The 16,730-nt window shown below is 42.0% G+C and overlaps 1 protein-coding gene across 14 annotated transcripts in view; it reads right to left on the reverse strand.

Moving 5' to 3' along the window:
• The window catches only part of dop1a (DOP1 leucine zipper like protein A), a 355,628-nt gene that overhangs the window by 208,879 nt on the left and 130,019 nt on the right, over positions 1-16,730 (reverse strand). For 13 of the 14 annotated variants that reach the window (XR_015758480.1, XM_087991490.1, XM_043696195.2 and 10 more), the window contains 3 exons: positions 13,872-13,991; positions 10,005-10,116; positions 1,037-1,066 (listed from right to left, as the gene is read on the reverse strand). Coding sequence is in view for 13 of the 14 variants with exons in the window: in XM_087991490.1 (XP_087847616.1) it covers positions 1,037-1,066; positions 10,005-10,116; positions 13,872-13,991 (262 nt within the window). In the remaining variant the exon portion in view is untranslated. The remainder of the gene's footprint in view (positions 1-1,036; positions 1,067-10,004; positions 10,117-13,871; positions 13,992-16,730) is intronic. The other variant, XM_087991491.1, reaches the window with a different exon arrangement.

Genomic DNA, 16,730 nt, shown 5'->3' on the forward strand with positions numbered 1-16,730 from the left:
ATTTCTCTAGTCATCCACATTTCCTCCAAGTACCAGCCTTGGCCATTCGCACTAATAGGAACATGCTATCTCCGAATTCTCGTTACCTCATTGCTGACTATTTCCAGCATTGCTTTTTTAAAATTTGATTTCCAGCGCCTGCAGTATTTTGCTTTGTTTATAAATTCATTAAAACTGAGAGACTCTTGCCAATTTAAAAACAATTTTCGATGCCATGTCTTGCGACTTCTATCCTTGCAGAAGAATGAAGATACTTCCAGCCATAAATGGAGCTGTATAACATTGAGTGGGCAAAGTTACTACCATTCTTCTGAGGTGGCACAATGGGCCACCTCTGTTCATAAAAAAACAGAAATGTTCTATATTTCATAGCCCAAGTAAGTCGGAGGATTATTAATATAAAAAAATAGAGGTTACTCTTGCAGAACCATTCAAATATCAAAAGTTAGGGAACCATTCATATGGATTTTGACATTAAATCTTTAGCAAAATATTGCATAAAATTCTCCTTCTTCTGAATGCTGCAATTCCATGGGAATACAAATTGTTTGCAGATCCTGTTATAATGATGTCCAGTTGTGTAACTAATACTCTAACTGCACAAAACTTTTTTTTCTTAAAAATTCAGGCTATTGTGAATGTGGGTTGCTTTTAAGACAATTAAACTCTAGACAGCTGCAGTATCAGCAGGTTTCTGTCAACATCAAGAACATTAATGTCATCAAAACCTCTGTGCAAATAAAACTAATTCTTTTGGTCAGGTGTGTTGGTAAGTTTCTTCCATGGCACAATGCTAAAATGTTTTTCTTAATTTCAGATAACACCTTGGGACATTTTGATTTTAAAAACACTATTTAAATGCAATTTACTGTTGGCAAAAGCGAAGGCCAGTAATGTGCATGCAGAAATTGGGCGTAATGTTTTTAAAAATTTTGGGTTCCCAAACCCTCTTCAGAACTACATGCAATGACACAACTTTCAGTTTTTAGCAAGCAGAACGATTAAATGGAATGATATGATGTGAGGAATCGCATACCTGGCATAGTACTCTCATACTTCGAGTTGGCTTTAAAAGAAGAAAGCAGAGGTTTACAAAAAAACAGCTGTTGCACTTAAAATGACTGGAAGAGAATAGAAATTACTGGAGCATTCTTGAACGGCTTTCTGCAGTTTACACTTCTTGCCTCCTCTTCCTGCATTTTCCCAACCAACCCAGCCACCAGAGTCAATATTTCACCACTAGCTGTCAGTGAGGTTCGACAACTCTTCATTTCTGACTAATTTTAATTAGAGAAACAGGCAGTCATTAACTGCAGATGTGAAGACAGAATAAACAAAATAGACCCACCAAGCACATTGCTTTGTTGGGCACAATGTATTCTGCTACAACAAATGATGGATCCCAAAAGAAAAAACCATAATAAACTTAAATAAAATTATGTTTGAAATGGCACACCTTTAGATGTAGTTCTCCTTGTCCTTCAAATGCAGATAAATTTCCAATCAGGAATAACTTATTTCTTAATAGCTTAGTTTGATTATTTGATAATCTGTTGATATTTACCGTCAAGGTAGACATCTTGAATGTGAAATAGACAAACGTTATAGTACAGTCCAATCATGACCTTGGTGAAATGCCAGCAAAGAATCAGTCTTCAGAGATGGGCCTGGAAAAACTTCCTTAATCAGTATGTTTCTTGTCAATGAAGCAGGAGGTACTGCTGGTTCTGACCTGGGGGAATGTAGTTGGTCAACTGGATCATTTTTCAGTAGGGGAACACAGCACTATAAGTTTATGAATAGTTATGGAAAAGATAAGGAGCAATCTAGAGTATTAATGCTTAGAAGGAGGGCGGCAACTTATAGTGGAACAGAAATAATCTGTCACTGGAAAATCTGATTCAAAGATTGGCAAGCAAATTGCAAAGAAACAATGGGTTGCCTTTAAAGAGAAAGTGGCACAGGTACAGGCAAGGTTGTTCCTACAAAAGGGAAAGATAGACAGACTTTTCTGGATAATGAAAAAAGAAAGAGAGTAAGGTGAGCAGGAACAAAGGTACTCATGATGAAGACAAGAGCTTCATAGTACAAGAACTTGGCTGAATGTAGAAAGTTCAGAAGGGAAGCAAAAAGTAAATTAAACAAAGAGGGATTATGAGAACAGACTGACACTTCCATTAAATGAGCAATTCAACAGTATCCTACAGGCGTATAAAGAGTAATGGGGAAGGATGGAGATGATTGCAAAGTGCAAGGTCAGAGATTGCATGGCTCAGGTAATAAATGAGTGTTCTGTCCTCAACTTTACTATGCTCAAATCATAGTGAAAGTGGAAATAGTTGAGACACTGTATGGATGGGCTAAAACTTGATAAACAGAAATATTATATACTCTAGATGAACTCAAGGTTGTAGATAGAATCCACCTAATATATTGAGAAGAAAAAGCAAGGAAATTGCAGAGGCAGTGGTTATTATTTTCTGAACTTCCTTTCACACAACAGCAGTGCCTGAAAACTTGAAAACTGTAATCCTTGCTTTAAAAATGGATGGCTTTGAGGTATGTAGAGAAGAGGTGTTGGAAATTCTGCAAAGGGTGAAAATAGATAAGTCCCCTGGGCCTGATGGCATTTATCCTAGGATTCTCTGGGAAGCAAGGGAGGAGATTGCAGAGCCATTGGCCTTGATTTTTATGTCCTCTTTGTCTACAGGAGTAGTGCCAGAAGACTGGAGGATAGCAAATGTGGTTCCCTTGTTCAAAAAGGGGAGTAGGGATAACCCTAGTAACTATAGGCCGGTGAGTCTCACTTCTGTTGTGGGCAAAATCTTAGAGAGAATTGTAAGGGATAGGATTTATGAACATCTGGATAGGAATAATGTGATCAAGGATAGTCAGCATGGTTTTGTGAAGGGCAGGTCGTGCCTCACAAACCTTATTGAATTCTTTGAGAAGGTGACTAAGGAGGTGGACGAGGGGAAAGCAGTAGATGTGGTGTATATGGATTTTAGTAAGGCGTTTGAGAAGGTTCCCCATGGTAGACTACTGCAAAGAATACGGAGGTATGGCATTGAGGGTGAGTTGGAGGTTTGGATTAGGAGTTGGCTGGCTGGAAGAAGACAGAGGGTAGTAGTTGATGGCAAAGGTTCATCTTGGAGTGCCGTTACTAGTGGTGTTCCGCAAGGATCTGTTTTGGGACCATTGCTGTTTGTCATTTTTATAAATGACCTGGAGGAGGGGTTAGAAAGTTGGGTGAGCAAGTTTGCGGATGATACGAAAGTCGGAGGAGTTGTAGACAGTGAGGAAGGATGTGTCAGGTTACAGCGGGATATAGATAAGCTGCAGAACTGGGCAGAAAGGTGGCAAATGGAGTTCAATGTAGCTAAGTGTGAGGTGATTCACTTTGGTAAGAGTAATAAAAAGATGGGGTACTGGGCTAACGGTCGGATACTTGGTAGTGTGGATGAGCAGAGGGATCTTGGTGTCCATGTACACAAATCTTTGAAAGTTGCCACCCAGGTAAATAGTGCGGTGAAGAAGGCATATGGCGTACTGGCTTTTATTGGTAGAGGAATTGAGTTCCGGAGTACTGAGGTCATGTTGCAGTTGTATAAGACTCTGGTGCGGCCGCATCTGGAGTATTGTGTGCAGTTTTGGTCGCCATACTATAGGAAGGATGTGGAGGCACTGGAACGGGTGCAGAGGAGGTTTACCAGGATGTTGCCTGGTATGGTAGAAAGATCGTATGAGGAAAGGCTGAGGCACTTGGGGTTGTTTTCATTGGAGAAAAGAAGGTTTAGGGGTGACTTGATAGAAGTGTATAAGATGATTAGGGGTTTAGATAGGGTCGACAGTGAGAATCTTTTACCTCGTATGGAGTCAGCTATTACAAGGGGGCATAGCTTTAAATTAAGGGGGGGGTAGGTATAGGACAGATGTTAGGGGTAGGTTCTTTACTCAGCGAGTCGTGAGTTCATGGAATGCCCTGCCAGTAGCAGTGGTGGACTCTCCCTCATTATGGGCATTTAAGCGGGCATTGGATAGGCATATGGAGGATAGTGGGCTAGTGTAGGTTAGGTGGGCTTGGATCGGCGCAACATCGAGGGCCGAAGGGCCTGTACTGCGCTGTATTCTTCTATGTTCTACGTTCTATGTTCTATGAACCCAACAACTACAGACCAGTCATTTTAACCTCAGCAGTAGGAAACATTTAAGAAATGTATAATTCCGGATTAAAATTAATTAATAAATTGGACAATTTAGGAGTAAATAAGGAAAATCAGTACAAATTTCTTAAAGATTACACACTTAACCCTGTAGAATAGAAGAAAAAGACAGGAGACAGCCATTCAGTCATTTCTCTTCTAGCTCTCTGAAAAAGGAACTCAGTTAGTCCAACTTTGCACCTTTCCCCCTAAACCAGATATGTGTTTTCTATCCAATTTCCCTTTGAATGTCAAGACTCATTTTACCTCCATTTATATACATCACTTGAAGCCATAGTTGTATTTCTGCCAATTCCACCAGCTTACCAATGCCAACTTAAAGGCTATCACCAATCTCCATAGTTCATAATACTTTCAACTTTTGCATCACAGCAAACTTTATATTTAGGTATGCAAGATAGTGGGCGGCACGGTGGCACGGTAGCACTGCTGCCTCACAGCGCCTGAGACCCGGGTTCAATTCCCGCCTCAGGCGACTGACTGTGTGGAGTTTGCACGTTCTCCCCGTGTCTGCGTGGGTTTCCTCCGGGTGCTCCGGTTTCCTCCCACAGTCCAAAAGATGTGCAGGGTCAGGTGTATTGGCCATGCTAAATTGCCCGTAGTGTTACGTAAGGGGTAAATGTAAGGGTATGGGTGGGTTTCGCTTCGGCGGGTCGGTGTGGACTTGTTGGGCCGAAGGGCCTGTTTCCACACTGTAACGTAATCTAATCTAATGTAATAAAAATTCACATCATTAATATAAATAAGTAGTACTGATCCCTAAAGCTGCAGAACAGCACCAGCAGTGAGCCCTGGTACAGCACATGGGGAAACAACTCCGGCAGAGATCAGCACAGGGGAGGCAGTCCTGGCACTTACTTTGGAGCAACTGAGTGCTTGTACGGAGTGGTTAGGAGCAGGGACAAATCCCAGATTGGACTGCGGTCTGGTGCAAACAGAGAGACCACACACGGAGACCCTGCGCCAAGCTGCTACATTGGAATGTCTACCTGAAATTTCCTACCTTACTGTACTGTCAACCCTGTATTGTTGTCCTATTTTTAACTTATTGTTCAATTCTAAGTAATGCAACTATTTTTATTCCTCTGCTGTATCCAAGAACTGTACTAGGTACCTTAGATGTTGCCATGAGGAGGCAGACATTGTGAAAGCTTTTCACTGTACTCATACAATGGAATACATAGAACATAGAACAATACAGCACAAAACAGGCCCTTCGGCCCACGATGTTGTGCCGAACTTCTAACCTAGATTAAGTACCCAACCATGTACCTATCCAAATGCCGCTTAAAGGTCGCCAATGATTCTGACTCTACCACTCCCACGGGCAGCGCATTCCATGCCCCCACCACTCTCTGGGTAAAGAACCCACCCCTGACATCTCCCCTATACCTTCCACCCTTCACCTTAAATTTATGTCCCCTTGTAACATATGATGATAAAAGGAAATTGCACTGGAGAATTTCAGTATGAAATATCCTTCAGTCCAAAAACTAAGCAATCATGCCAATTCTCTCCAGTTTTATCTTGTTCATAAAGAAAATCTTCAAATAATAATCCACAACACAAATAATCACATGTTCCAAAATATAGTAAATGTTTTGTTTGATTGTTGTGGTGTAATACAGCATTCTAAATGGAAATAAAAACATATTTATCCCTGTAAACCCCAAGGTGCCCAAAACTTACTCATGGAAGAGACAACTGGAGAAAAATGTCTCTGGAGAAGTGATGACGCACTGCACCTTCAATGGCAAGATAATTCTCTCCAATGTTTATTGCTGATCGGTTCACGATGGACCTATCAGCAGCATATGAGACACAGCAACATGTGTATGGAAGAGCAGCACAGAGCAGTTAAGTAGCAACAGGTTTGTCTGCCAGTGGCTGAGTGAACAAGAGCCAAGAATCAGGAAGTGACATGTCAGGGGCCAGAAGTATTTATGTTGATGCTGGGAAAGGATGCTAGAGCCACCACATTGCCAAGATGGTTACCTGACTACTGGGTGCAGACAGGAGGTGGTGGCTTCAAGGGAGGCAGCAGGAGAGAAGGAAACTGAAAGCAGCTGGGAGAGGTTGTGGGTGGGGTGATGTTTTTGAGTAGGGTTTGGGAGAGAGGAGTGCATGACGACAGTGAGAGATAGAATGTGCAAGGCAGGTAGTTGTGAGAGTGTGCACGAGGGGCAAAGGTAGGGAAAAGACAGAAGATGCAAAGGGATTGGGATAGAAGGAAGGGAGGATGCAAGGAAGAGTGGGAGATAGGAAGGATACCATGTGATGGAGACGGTAGAATAGAAGGGGATAAAGGAGAGAGAGGAAGTGCATGAGGGGTTAGGAGAGACAAAGAGGCTAGAGGGTAGAAGGAAGAGAGAGAGGATCCAAGGATGTAGAGAGGAAAGAGAGGGAAACTACACGGTGGAGGCTACAAAGAGGAGAATACTCAACTTACTAGCGTGAGGCTGTACATGCTCAGGAGCTACTTTATGGAATAAAATGTGGTGGTTATTATTAGAATAAACAGTGCACCAATTTTTACTTTTAAATCTGCAGTTGAGATCTGAAACTGGTAAAAACGGAAGTGACTGCCTGATTTAGATCTTCCAATTTTGTAAATACGCAATGAAAATGAGAGTGACAGTGAGAGCTGTGACGCCAAAAATCTGCAAATTATGTTTAGGGTGATGGCTTTTTGTATATACAATTACGTGTCAGTTACTTTTGATAAACAAATTTTTGTTGAGCAATTATGCCTTTGTGCAAAGTTAAATACAGTGCTTTCCTTGTGCATTGTAGCTTTAAATTTTATGTGCGGTTTTAATTGAGGATTTTATCAAATTCTTCTAATTCTGCTTCTGAATAAGTTTATACATCTCACATGTCAACACGAATATAGACAGTCATGTTACAACTTCAGTGCATCACCAAGTAAACAAATTTGAGAGAATGAAAAGGTAGTCATGGAAGATCTAAAGCTAGCCCTCAAAAAGAAAAAAAAGGTGTTTTATGCCTTGGTGTATTGTACAAAAGAAATTCTGATTAACACACATTCAACTCGTATGAGGAAAGGCTGAGGCACTTGGGGTTGTTTTCATTGGAGAAAAGAAGGTTTAGGGGTGACTTGATGGAGGTGTACAAGATGATTAGGGGTTTAGATAGGGTCGACAGTGAGAATCTTTTTCCACGTATGGAGTCAGCTATTACAAGGGGGCACTGCCAGTAGCAGTGGTGGACTCTCTCTCATTATGGGCATTTAAGCGGGCATTGGATAGGCATATGGAGGATAGTGGGCTAGTGTAGGTTAGGTGGGCTTGGATCGGCGCAACATCGAGGGCCGAAGGGCCTGTACTGCGCTGTATTCTTCTATATTCTATAACTCAATAAAAGAACAGTGGTATTTATTGACAGCAACACTGTATAATTAGGATGCTTTAACAAAAACACCCAAAACAAAGAGCTCCCATGATATTTTAAATTAAATTATAGCTTTATGGCTTAGGCCACTTTCCATATGAGCATTATTTGCAATTCAGCACATTTATCATCACATTTTGTTGTCTTAATTAGTTTATAGAAGAACAGCATTTATATTTACCTGCCTAAATAATTTATCAGGTCAAATAAAACTTAATAGTTTGCAAGATACCAAAAATATCTGCTAGACCCCCTCTCATACTTTATCGATTCTTTATACTACTAATCCAACTTTATGTTGCACTAAACATCCTTCAATCTTCTTGAGCAAGTTAGGGCTATCTAAAGTACTATCAGCATTTATAAGTTTACGTAAATCCAAATTTAACATGTTTGGGCAAACAGTGCAATGCTACTCAAATGCTATTTCCTTAAATGTCTATTTCATCCTCCATTTAAATGACAATTTATTTCAGAAAATTCAATGTATTAATTAACCAAGATTATAATACTGAGTTTCTCATAGAATTAATAATTTTGACATTCCTAAAACATGGAAGAATAATACTCAATGAAATTTCTCTATACTTATACAGAAAATTCAATGTATTAATTAACCAAGAATCGAATATTGAGTTTTCATCAGGGGAATAGGGAGAGAGAGGAGTTGAACAGGGATAGTATCAGCAAGGAAGGTTTCAGATACATGGATAATTGGAGCTCATTCTAGAGTAGGTGGGACCTCTACAAACAGGATGGTCTCCACCTGAACCAAAGGAAACAGAAGGGTACCAAAACTCTTGGGGGGGGGGGGTGGAAGCTTCGGGAGGGTTTAAACTAAGGGGAATGGGAACCTAAACTGTAGTTCCAGTGTCCAGGAGGTTGAGAGTAGTGAAGTCAGAAATGAGGTTTCAAGGTCGCAAGAGTTCACCAGAAACAGGAAGATGGTTTGAAGTATGTCTACTTCAAGTGCCGAAGACTGGAGGATAGCAAATGTTACCTTATTCAAGAAGGGGAGTAGAGACAACCGTGGTAATTATAGACCAGTGAGCCTTACTTCGGTTGTGGGTAAAGTTGGAAAGGTTATAAGAGACAGGAGTATATATAGAGAGGAATAAGTTGATGATGGATAGTTTTGTGAAGGGCAGGTCATGCTTCACAAACCTCAGAGTTCTTTGAAATGGTGTCCAAACAGATGGATGAGGACAAAGCAGTTGATGTGTATATGGATTCCAGTAAGGCGTTTGATAAGGTTCCCCATGGTAGGATGTTGCACAACATACAGAGGCATGAGATTGAAGGTGATTTCGCAGTTTGGAACAGAAGTTAGCTAGCTGAAAGAAGACAGAGGGTGGTGATTGATGGGAAATATTCTTCCTGGCGTTCAGTTACTAGTGGTGTACCACAAGGATCTGTTTTGGGGCAAGTGCTGTTTGTCTTTTTTATCAATAACCTGGATGAGGATGGGTTAGTAAATTTGCAGATGACACTAAGGTCGGTGGAGTTGTGGATAGTGCTGAAGGATGTTGCAAGTTACAGAGGGACAGATCAGCTGAGAGGTGGCAAATGAAGGTTTATGAGGAAAAGTGTGATTCACTTTGGAAGGCGCAACAGGAATAAAGAGTACTGGGCTAATGGCAAGATTCTTGGTAGTGTAAATGAGCAGAGAGATCTTGGTGTCCATGTACATAGATCCCTGAAAGTTGCCACCTAGGTTGGTAGGGTTGTCAAGAAGGTATACAGTGTGTTAGCTTTTATTGGCAGCGGGATTAAGTTTCCGAGCCACGAGGTCATGCTGCAGTTGTACAAAACTCTGCATACAGTTCTGGTCACCGCATTATAGGAAGGATGTGGAAACTTTGGAAAGGGTTCAGAGGAGATTTACCAGGATGTTGCCTGGTATGGAGGGAAGGTCTTATAAGCAAAGGCTGAGGGACTTGAGGCTGTTTTCAGAGAGATGAAGGTTGAGAAGTGACTTAATTGAGACATAAGATATTCAGAGGGTGAGATAAGGTGGACAGTGAGAGCCTTTTTCCTCGGATTGTGATGGCTAGCATGAGGGGACATAGCTTTAAATTGAGGAGTGATAGATCTAGGACAGATGTCAGAGGTAGTTTCTTTACTCAGAGCAGTAGGGGCATGAAACGTACTGCCTGCAATAGTAGTAGATTAAACATTTGGATGAAAATGGAATAGTGTAGGATAAATAGGCTTCAAATTGGTTCCACAGCTCGATGCAACATCTAGGGCCGAAGGGCCTACTGTGCTGTAATGTTCTATGCTTTATGTTTTAATTTACAATGTAATCGTAATTTTTTTTGCTCAGACAGTAGCTGTCAGTAACAGAGACCAATTAGATGAAAATCTTACCAATGACACAATGTCCAATAGAAAGTCAACTAAGAGACAGAATTCAGGCAGACAATATTCTGACATTTCCTTGCCATGAGATGAGGCCTGCAATCTTGTATTCAGTGTTATCCTAATGAGGAAGAGAAATATATTTATATCACATGTCCATACAAATACAAACTTCATTTTCTCAAATAAACAGTGAACTCTGGTATAATCTATTTTTTTTAAAAAACATTGCTAGTCCCAAGAAATTATATTAATGCTGCAATCTTCAGTTACTAGGAATGCAAAGTATTGAATTGTGCAATACAACAGCCCACACAGATGTAAAGGATGCTCTGAGTTGCACAATTACAATATTCATGGGGGACTTCAGTTATGCACGTAGACCGGGAAACTTACATGGATGTCAAGGAAAGGAATTCAGGTGATATCTGACAGACATTTTCTTGGAGCAGCTGGTGGTAGAGCCCACTGGGGAACAGGTTATTCTGGATTTACTAATGTATAATGAGGCAGACTTGATTAGGGAGCTTAAGGTGAAGGAACCCCGATAGACCAGTGACCATAACACGATAGAATTCACCCTCCAGCGAGAGGGAGAAGCTGGAATGAGCTGTAAAGGTGTTATAATTGAGTAAAGTAAACTGCAAAGATATGAGGGAGGAGCTTGTCAGAGTTAATGGGAGTGGAGTCTAGCAGGCAAGAACAGGAATGGTAGGAGTTTCTGGAGGTAATTCAGGAAGCACAGCAGAAACTCATCCCAAGGGAAAAGAAACAAGGGAGTATGAGGCAACCATGGCTGATAAAGGAAATCAGGAACAACATAAAAGCCAAACAAAAAGCATACAACGTGATCAAGATTATTGGCAAGCCAGAGGATTGGGAAGTCTTCAGCAACAGAGAATAACTAAAAAAGCAATAAGGGCAAAGAAGAGGATAGATGAGTAAGCTAGCTAGTAATATAAAGGAAGACTGTAAGAGCACTTTTTTAGATATCCAAATAGATAGGCAATTTTCTAAACTTGAACACTGGACCACTAGAAAATTAGATTGGAGTGGTAGCAAGAGGGAACAAAGAAAACACAGAGGAACTGAATAAGTACTTTGCATCAGTTTACACAGTGGAAGACACCAGCAACATATGAAAACTTCAAGAGAGTCATGGGGCACAGATGAGTGTAGTGGCCATCACTAAGGAGACAGTGCTGAGAAAACTGACAAGTTTGAAGGTCGATGAACTATCTGGACAGATGAGCTACAACCTTCTCTGCTTTCTGAGGAGATAGCAGAGAAGGTTGTAGAGGCATTGGTAATGATCTTTCAGGAATCACTGGACTCCTGGAGTGTCCTTTGAGAGTGGAAAATGGCTCATCTAACACCCAATTTTAAGGAGGGAGAAGATAGGAAACTGTAGGCCAGTAAGCCCGAACTCAGTCATTGCTAAGATTTTAGAGTCCCTTATTAAGGATGAGATTGTTGAGTACTTGGAAGTGCATGGTAAAATAAGGCTGAGTCTGCATGGCTTTGTCAAGGGGAGGTCATGCCTGACAAATCTGTTAGAATTCTTTGATGAAGTAACAAACAAGTTAGACAGTGGACAAGATCTATTTGGATTTTCAGAAGACCTTTAACAAGGTGGCACACAGGAGGTTCCTAAATAAGAACCCCTAACGTTAGGGTCAAGGCATAGATAGAGGATTGACTGACTGGCATAGGGCAGAAAGTAGGGGAAAAAAATATCTTTTTTGGGATGTTAGCTGGCGATTAGTGAAATTCTGCAGGGGTCAGTGTGGCCCAAAGGAATGGAAGACATTGTTCTAAGTTTGCAGATGACACAAAGATAGTTGGAGGGACAATAGTGTTGAGGAAGTGGGGAGCTGCAGAAGGATTTGTACAGGCTAGGCAAGTGGGCAAAGAAGTGGCAGATGGAATACAATGTGAAAAGTGTGAGGTTATGCATTTTGGTAGGAAGAATAGTAGTGTAGATTATTTTCTAAATACTTTGGAAATATGAAGCACAAAGTGACTTGGAAATCCTAGTTCAGGATTCTCTTAGGGTCAACGTGCAAGTCCAGTAGGCTGTTAGGAAAGCAAATGCAATGCTGGCATTCATTTCAAGGGGGCTAGAATACAAGAGCAAAGATGTACTGCTGAGGTTGTATACAGTTCTGGTCAGACTGCATTTAGAAAATTATGAGCAGTTTTCGGCACCGTATCAAAGGAAACCACGGGACTAGATTAATTTAGGATATCTGGTCAGCATGGATGAATTGGACTTAAAGGTCTGTTTCCATGCTGCATATCTCTATGACACTATACGCAGGCTGGCATTGGAGGGGATCCAAAGGAGGTTTACAAGAATGATCCGACAGAAGAAGGACTTATCATATGAGGAGCAGTCAAAGACTTTGGGTCTGTACTTGGAGTTTATAAGGATGAGGGGGGGAATCAGATTGAAACCTACAGAAAACTACAAGGTTGAGAATGTGTTTCCACGAATAGGAGAGACTAAGAACCAAAGGCACATACTCAGAGGGAAGGCACAGCTCTTTTAGATTGAGATGATGAGAAATTCCTTCAACCAGAGGATAGTTAATCTGTGGAAGTCATTGCCACAGAGGGCTGTTGAGGTCAAGTCATTCAGTGCATTTGAGTCAGAGATAGATAGTAAAGGAATCAAAGGTTACAGGGAGAAGGTAGGAGAATGGGGATGAAAAACATATCAAAGTATAGATCAGAGGGATGCTGGAAAAGCACAGCAGGTCAGGCAGCATCCGAGGAGCAGGAAACATATCAGCCTGATCTAATGGTGGAGCAGACTCAATTGACTGAATGGTCAAATTCTATTCCTATATCCAATGGTTCCAAGTAATGTGAATAGCCTGGAGGAGCTAGGTATTCTCCTCAGAACAGATGAGATTAAAGGAAATTTGATGGACTTATTTTAAATAGAGACTAATCTAGACAAGGTAGATAGAGAGAAATAACTCTCATTAATTGAAGGGTCAAGAAGCAGATGAGGCAGATTTAAAAGTTGGCTAGCAAGAATCACTAGGCAACACAAGAGAAAAACGATCTTACACAGCTAATTTTAGATTAGATTTAGATTACATTACAGTGTGGAAACAGGCCCTTCGGCCCAACAAGTCCACACCGACCCGCCGAAGCGCAACCCACCCATACCCCTACATTTACCCCTTACCTAACACTACGGGCAATTTAGTATGGCCAATTCACCTAACCCTGCACATCTTTGGACTGTGGGAGGAAACCGGAGCACCCGGAGGAAACCCACGCAGACACGGGGAGAACGTGCAAACTCCACACAGTCAGTCGCCTGAGGCGGGAATTGAACCCGGGTCTCAGGTGCTGTGAGGCAGCAGTGCTAACCACTGTGCCACCGTGCCGCCCATAATCTAATCTAATCTAATCTAATCTAATCTAATCTAATATGATCTAAAATACACTATCTGAAAATGTGGCAGAGACAGATTCAATCTTAGCTTTCAAAAGGAAATTAGAAAAGAACTCCAACAGGAAAAAGTACAGGGTTATGTCCAGAATACACAGTCAGCATAGACTTACCAGGACAATTTACTGCCTTCTGTGCTGTAATCATCTTAATATTTACTGTAATAATAATATTAAACAAAGACCTTCCAGACTATTATGCATCAGTTGTTAAAACCTTTCTTTAAAAAAAAAAAATGGATCCAATTATTTCTTCATATCAGCAATAGTTGAAAACCTCAAACATACTTGTACAGTATTATCATTTAGTACAGACCATTAACAAAATCCTACATTCTCAAAAATGCTTTCATGTCTTAAGATTAGCAATAAAATATAATATGGCACAATTGTTACACAATTACTTACCTACAACATTCTTCAAACCAACGAGCTATATAGTCCCACATATAATATGGTTCAAAAGAATTGAAGAGGAGATTTGCAGTTTTAATCAGCTCTGAAGTCTTCTTATTTTCTCTCATCTTACTGAAATAAAAAAAATTAAGACAATGGCACAATTGAAAAAGTGAAATGTGACCAAATATTATTTATTTCTGACTGCATCATAATTGATATTAAGTACATATTTTTGGTGGAGCCAAGTATCAACTAAAATACTTCTGCCAGCAGCGAAGATAGCAGACTAGAACCATTCTTTGATACAGGATGACTGCATGTGGTTGGGGTTAAATCTGAATTCAGATTTTACAGCTTAAGTTACGGTCCAGCTTGTCTATTGTAGGTTGTCTGTATTCTAAATTACAAAAAGACCTGCCCACCGTCCACCCTGTGCATGCTGACCTCCGGCATATTCCCAGTTTGAAATTTATGATCTGACTACAGACTAGTAACTAAAAGGGGCGCATAATGGCTCAGTGGTAAGCACTTCTGCCTCACAGTGCCGGAGACTCTGGTTCAATTCCATTTCGGGTGACTGCCTGTATGAAGTTTGCACATTATTCCCATGTCTGCGATTTCCTCCGGTGCTCCCGTTTCCTCCCACAATCCAAAGATGTGCAGGTTAGGTGAATTGGCCAAGCTAAATTGCCCATAGTGTTCAGGGATGTGTAGGCTGGGTGCATTAGTCAGGGGTAAATGTAGCGTAATAGGGTAGGGGAATGGGCCAGGATGGGATATTCTTTAGAGGATCGGTGTGGACTTGTTGGGCTGAGGGCCTGTTTCCACACTGTAGGGATTCTATTGTTTTTAAGTCAGCAAAAGGTGAGATCCATGGGGCTTACTAAAATAATAAAGCAACAAGCTTCCATGGTTTTGAACAAACAACAATACTTTATTAGGAGAAAGTGAGGTCTGCAGATGCTGGAGATCAGAGATGGAAATGTGTTGCTGGAAAAGCGCAGCAGGTCAGGCAGCATCCAGGGAACAGGAGAATCGACGTTTCGGGCATTAGCCCTTCTTCAGGAATGAGGAAAGTTGGTCCAGCAGGCTAAGATAAAAGATAGGGAGGAGGGACTTGGGGGAGGGGGGTCGGAAATGTGATAGGTGGAAAGAGGTCAAGGTGAGGGTGATAGGTCAGACTGGGGTGGGGGCGGAGAGGTCGGGAAGAAGATTGCAGGTTAGGAAGGCGGTGCTGAATTTGATGGATTTGACTGAGACATGCTGGGGGGAGGGGAAATGAGGAAACTGGTGAAATCCGAGTTCATCCCTTGTGGTTGGAGGGTTCCTAGGCGGAAGATGAGGCGTTCTTCCTCCAACTGTCGTTTCGCTGTGGTCTGACGATGGAGGAGTCCAAAGACCTGCATATCCTTGGTGGAGTGGGAGGGGGAATTGAAATGTTGAGCTACAGGGTGGTTGGGTTGGTTGGTCCGGGTGTCCCAGAGGTGTTCCCTGAAACGCTCCGCAAGTAGGCGGCCAGTCTCCCCAATATAGAGGAGGCCACATCGGGTGCAAAGGATGCAATAGATGATATGTGTGGAGGTACAGGTGAATCTGTGGCGGATATGGAAGTTTCCTTTGGGGCCTTGGAGGGAGGTGAGGGGGGAGGTGTGGGCGCAAGTCTTGCACCTCCTGCGGTTGCAGGGGAAGGTGCCGGGAGTGGAGGTTGGGTTGGTGGGGGGTGTGGATCTGACGAGGGAGTCACGGAGGGAGTGGTCTTTACGGAATGCTGATAGGGGAGGGGAGGGAAATATATCCTTGGTGGTGGGGTCCGTTTGGAGGTGGCGGAAATGGCGGCGGATGATGCGCTGTACATGGAGGTTAGTGGGGTGGTAGGTGAGGACCAGTGGGGTTCTGTCCTGGTGGCGGTTGGAGGGGCGGGGTTCAAGGGCGGAGGATCGGGAAGTGGAAGAGATGCGGTGGAGGGCATCGTCGACTACGTCGTGGGGAAATTGCGGTCCTTGAAGAAGGAGGCCATCTGGGATGTGCGTTTTTGGAACTGGTCCTCCTGGGAGCAGATGCGGCGGAGTCGAAGGAATTGGGAGAATGGGATGGTGTTTTTACAGGGGGCAGGATGGGAGGAGGTGTAGTCCAGGTAGCGGTGGGAGTCGGTTGGTTTGTAGTAGATGTCCGTGTTGATTCGGTCGCCTGAGATAGAATACTTTATTATACAACATTATAACAGTAATACCACTTAGAACAGATGTATTTTTTAACATGCACAATTAATATGAGGTATGGGTAACATACAATGATCTAACACTCCACTGCACACATCAAATAGCAAATGCTATCAAAATAGAACTATCAACGTTTCAGCAACTGCCCCAGGTGTTAATGGTGATAATGTCTTATTAAACAACACAAGGAATCCTAGTTCTTTACTTTTGCCAAGCTGGACTTAAAACTAAAAGAGAAAATGCTGGAAAATCTCAGCAAGTCTGGCAGCATCTGGAAGGAGAGAAAAGAGCTGACGTTTCGAATCTAACTGACCCTTTGTCAAAGCTAAACTCCCTCTCAAAAGCTATTCTGTAACGAGCAGCCTCAGTAATTGTTCCTGATCTGGTATGCTTCTCTCGTACTTAATCACCAGCACAACTCTAGCTCTTCACCAACAGCTAGCTTCATTGAACCAGACACTTCCCTGGGTATTCCAAGCTCTTATCTTGGTAAATTGTATGGAAAAAAAAGTACTGATAATGGACTCTCCTTTAGCTGCACTAAAGTATTAATGTTTCTTCCAGATCCCTTAGCCTCACGCAACACCTAGCTGTCATCCTCCCAACTTCTCAGATCTCCTGGCTATACAGAGGTAATTAACTGTTTCAA

Source organism: Chiloscyllium plagiosum, unplaced genomic scaffold, assembly GCF_037043375.1.
Source record: "Chiloscyllium plagiosum isolate Xiang-an unplaced genomic scaffold, Cpla_swu_hap1 HiC_scaffold_10, whole genome shotgun sequence".
Lineage (NCBI taxonomy): Eukaryota > Metazoa > Chordata > Chondrichthyes > Orectolobiformes > Hemiscylliidae > Chiloscyllium > Chiloscyllium plagiosum.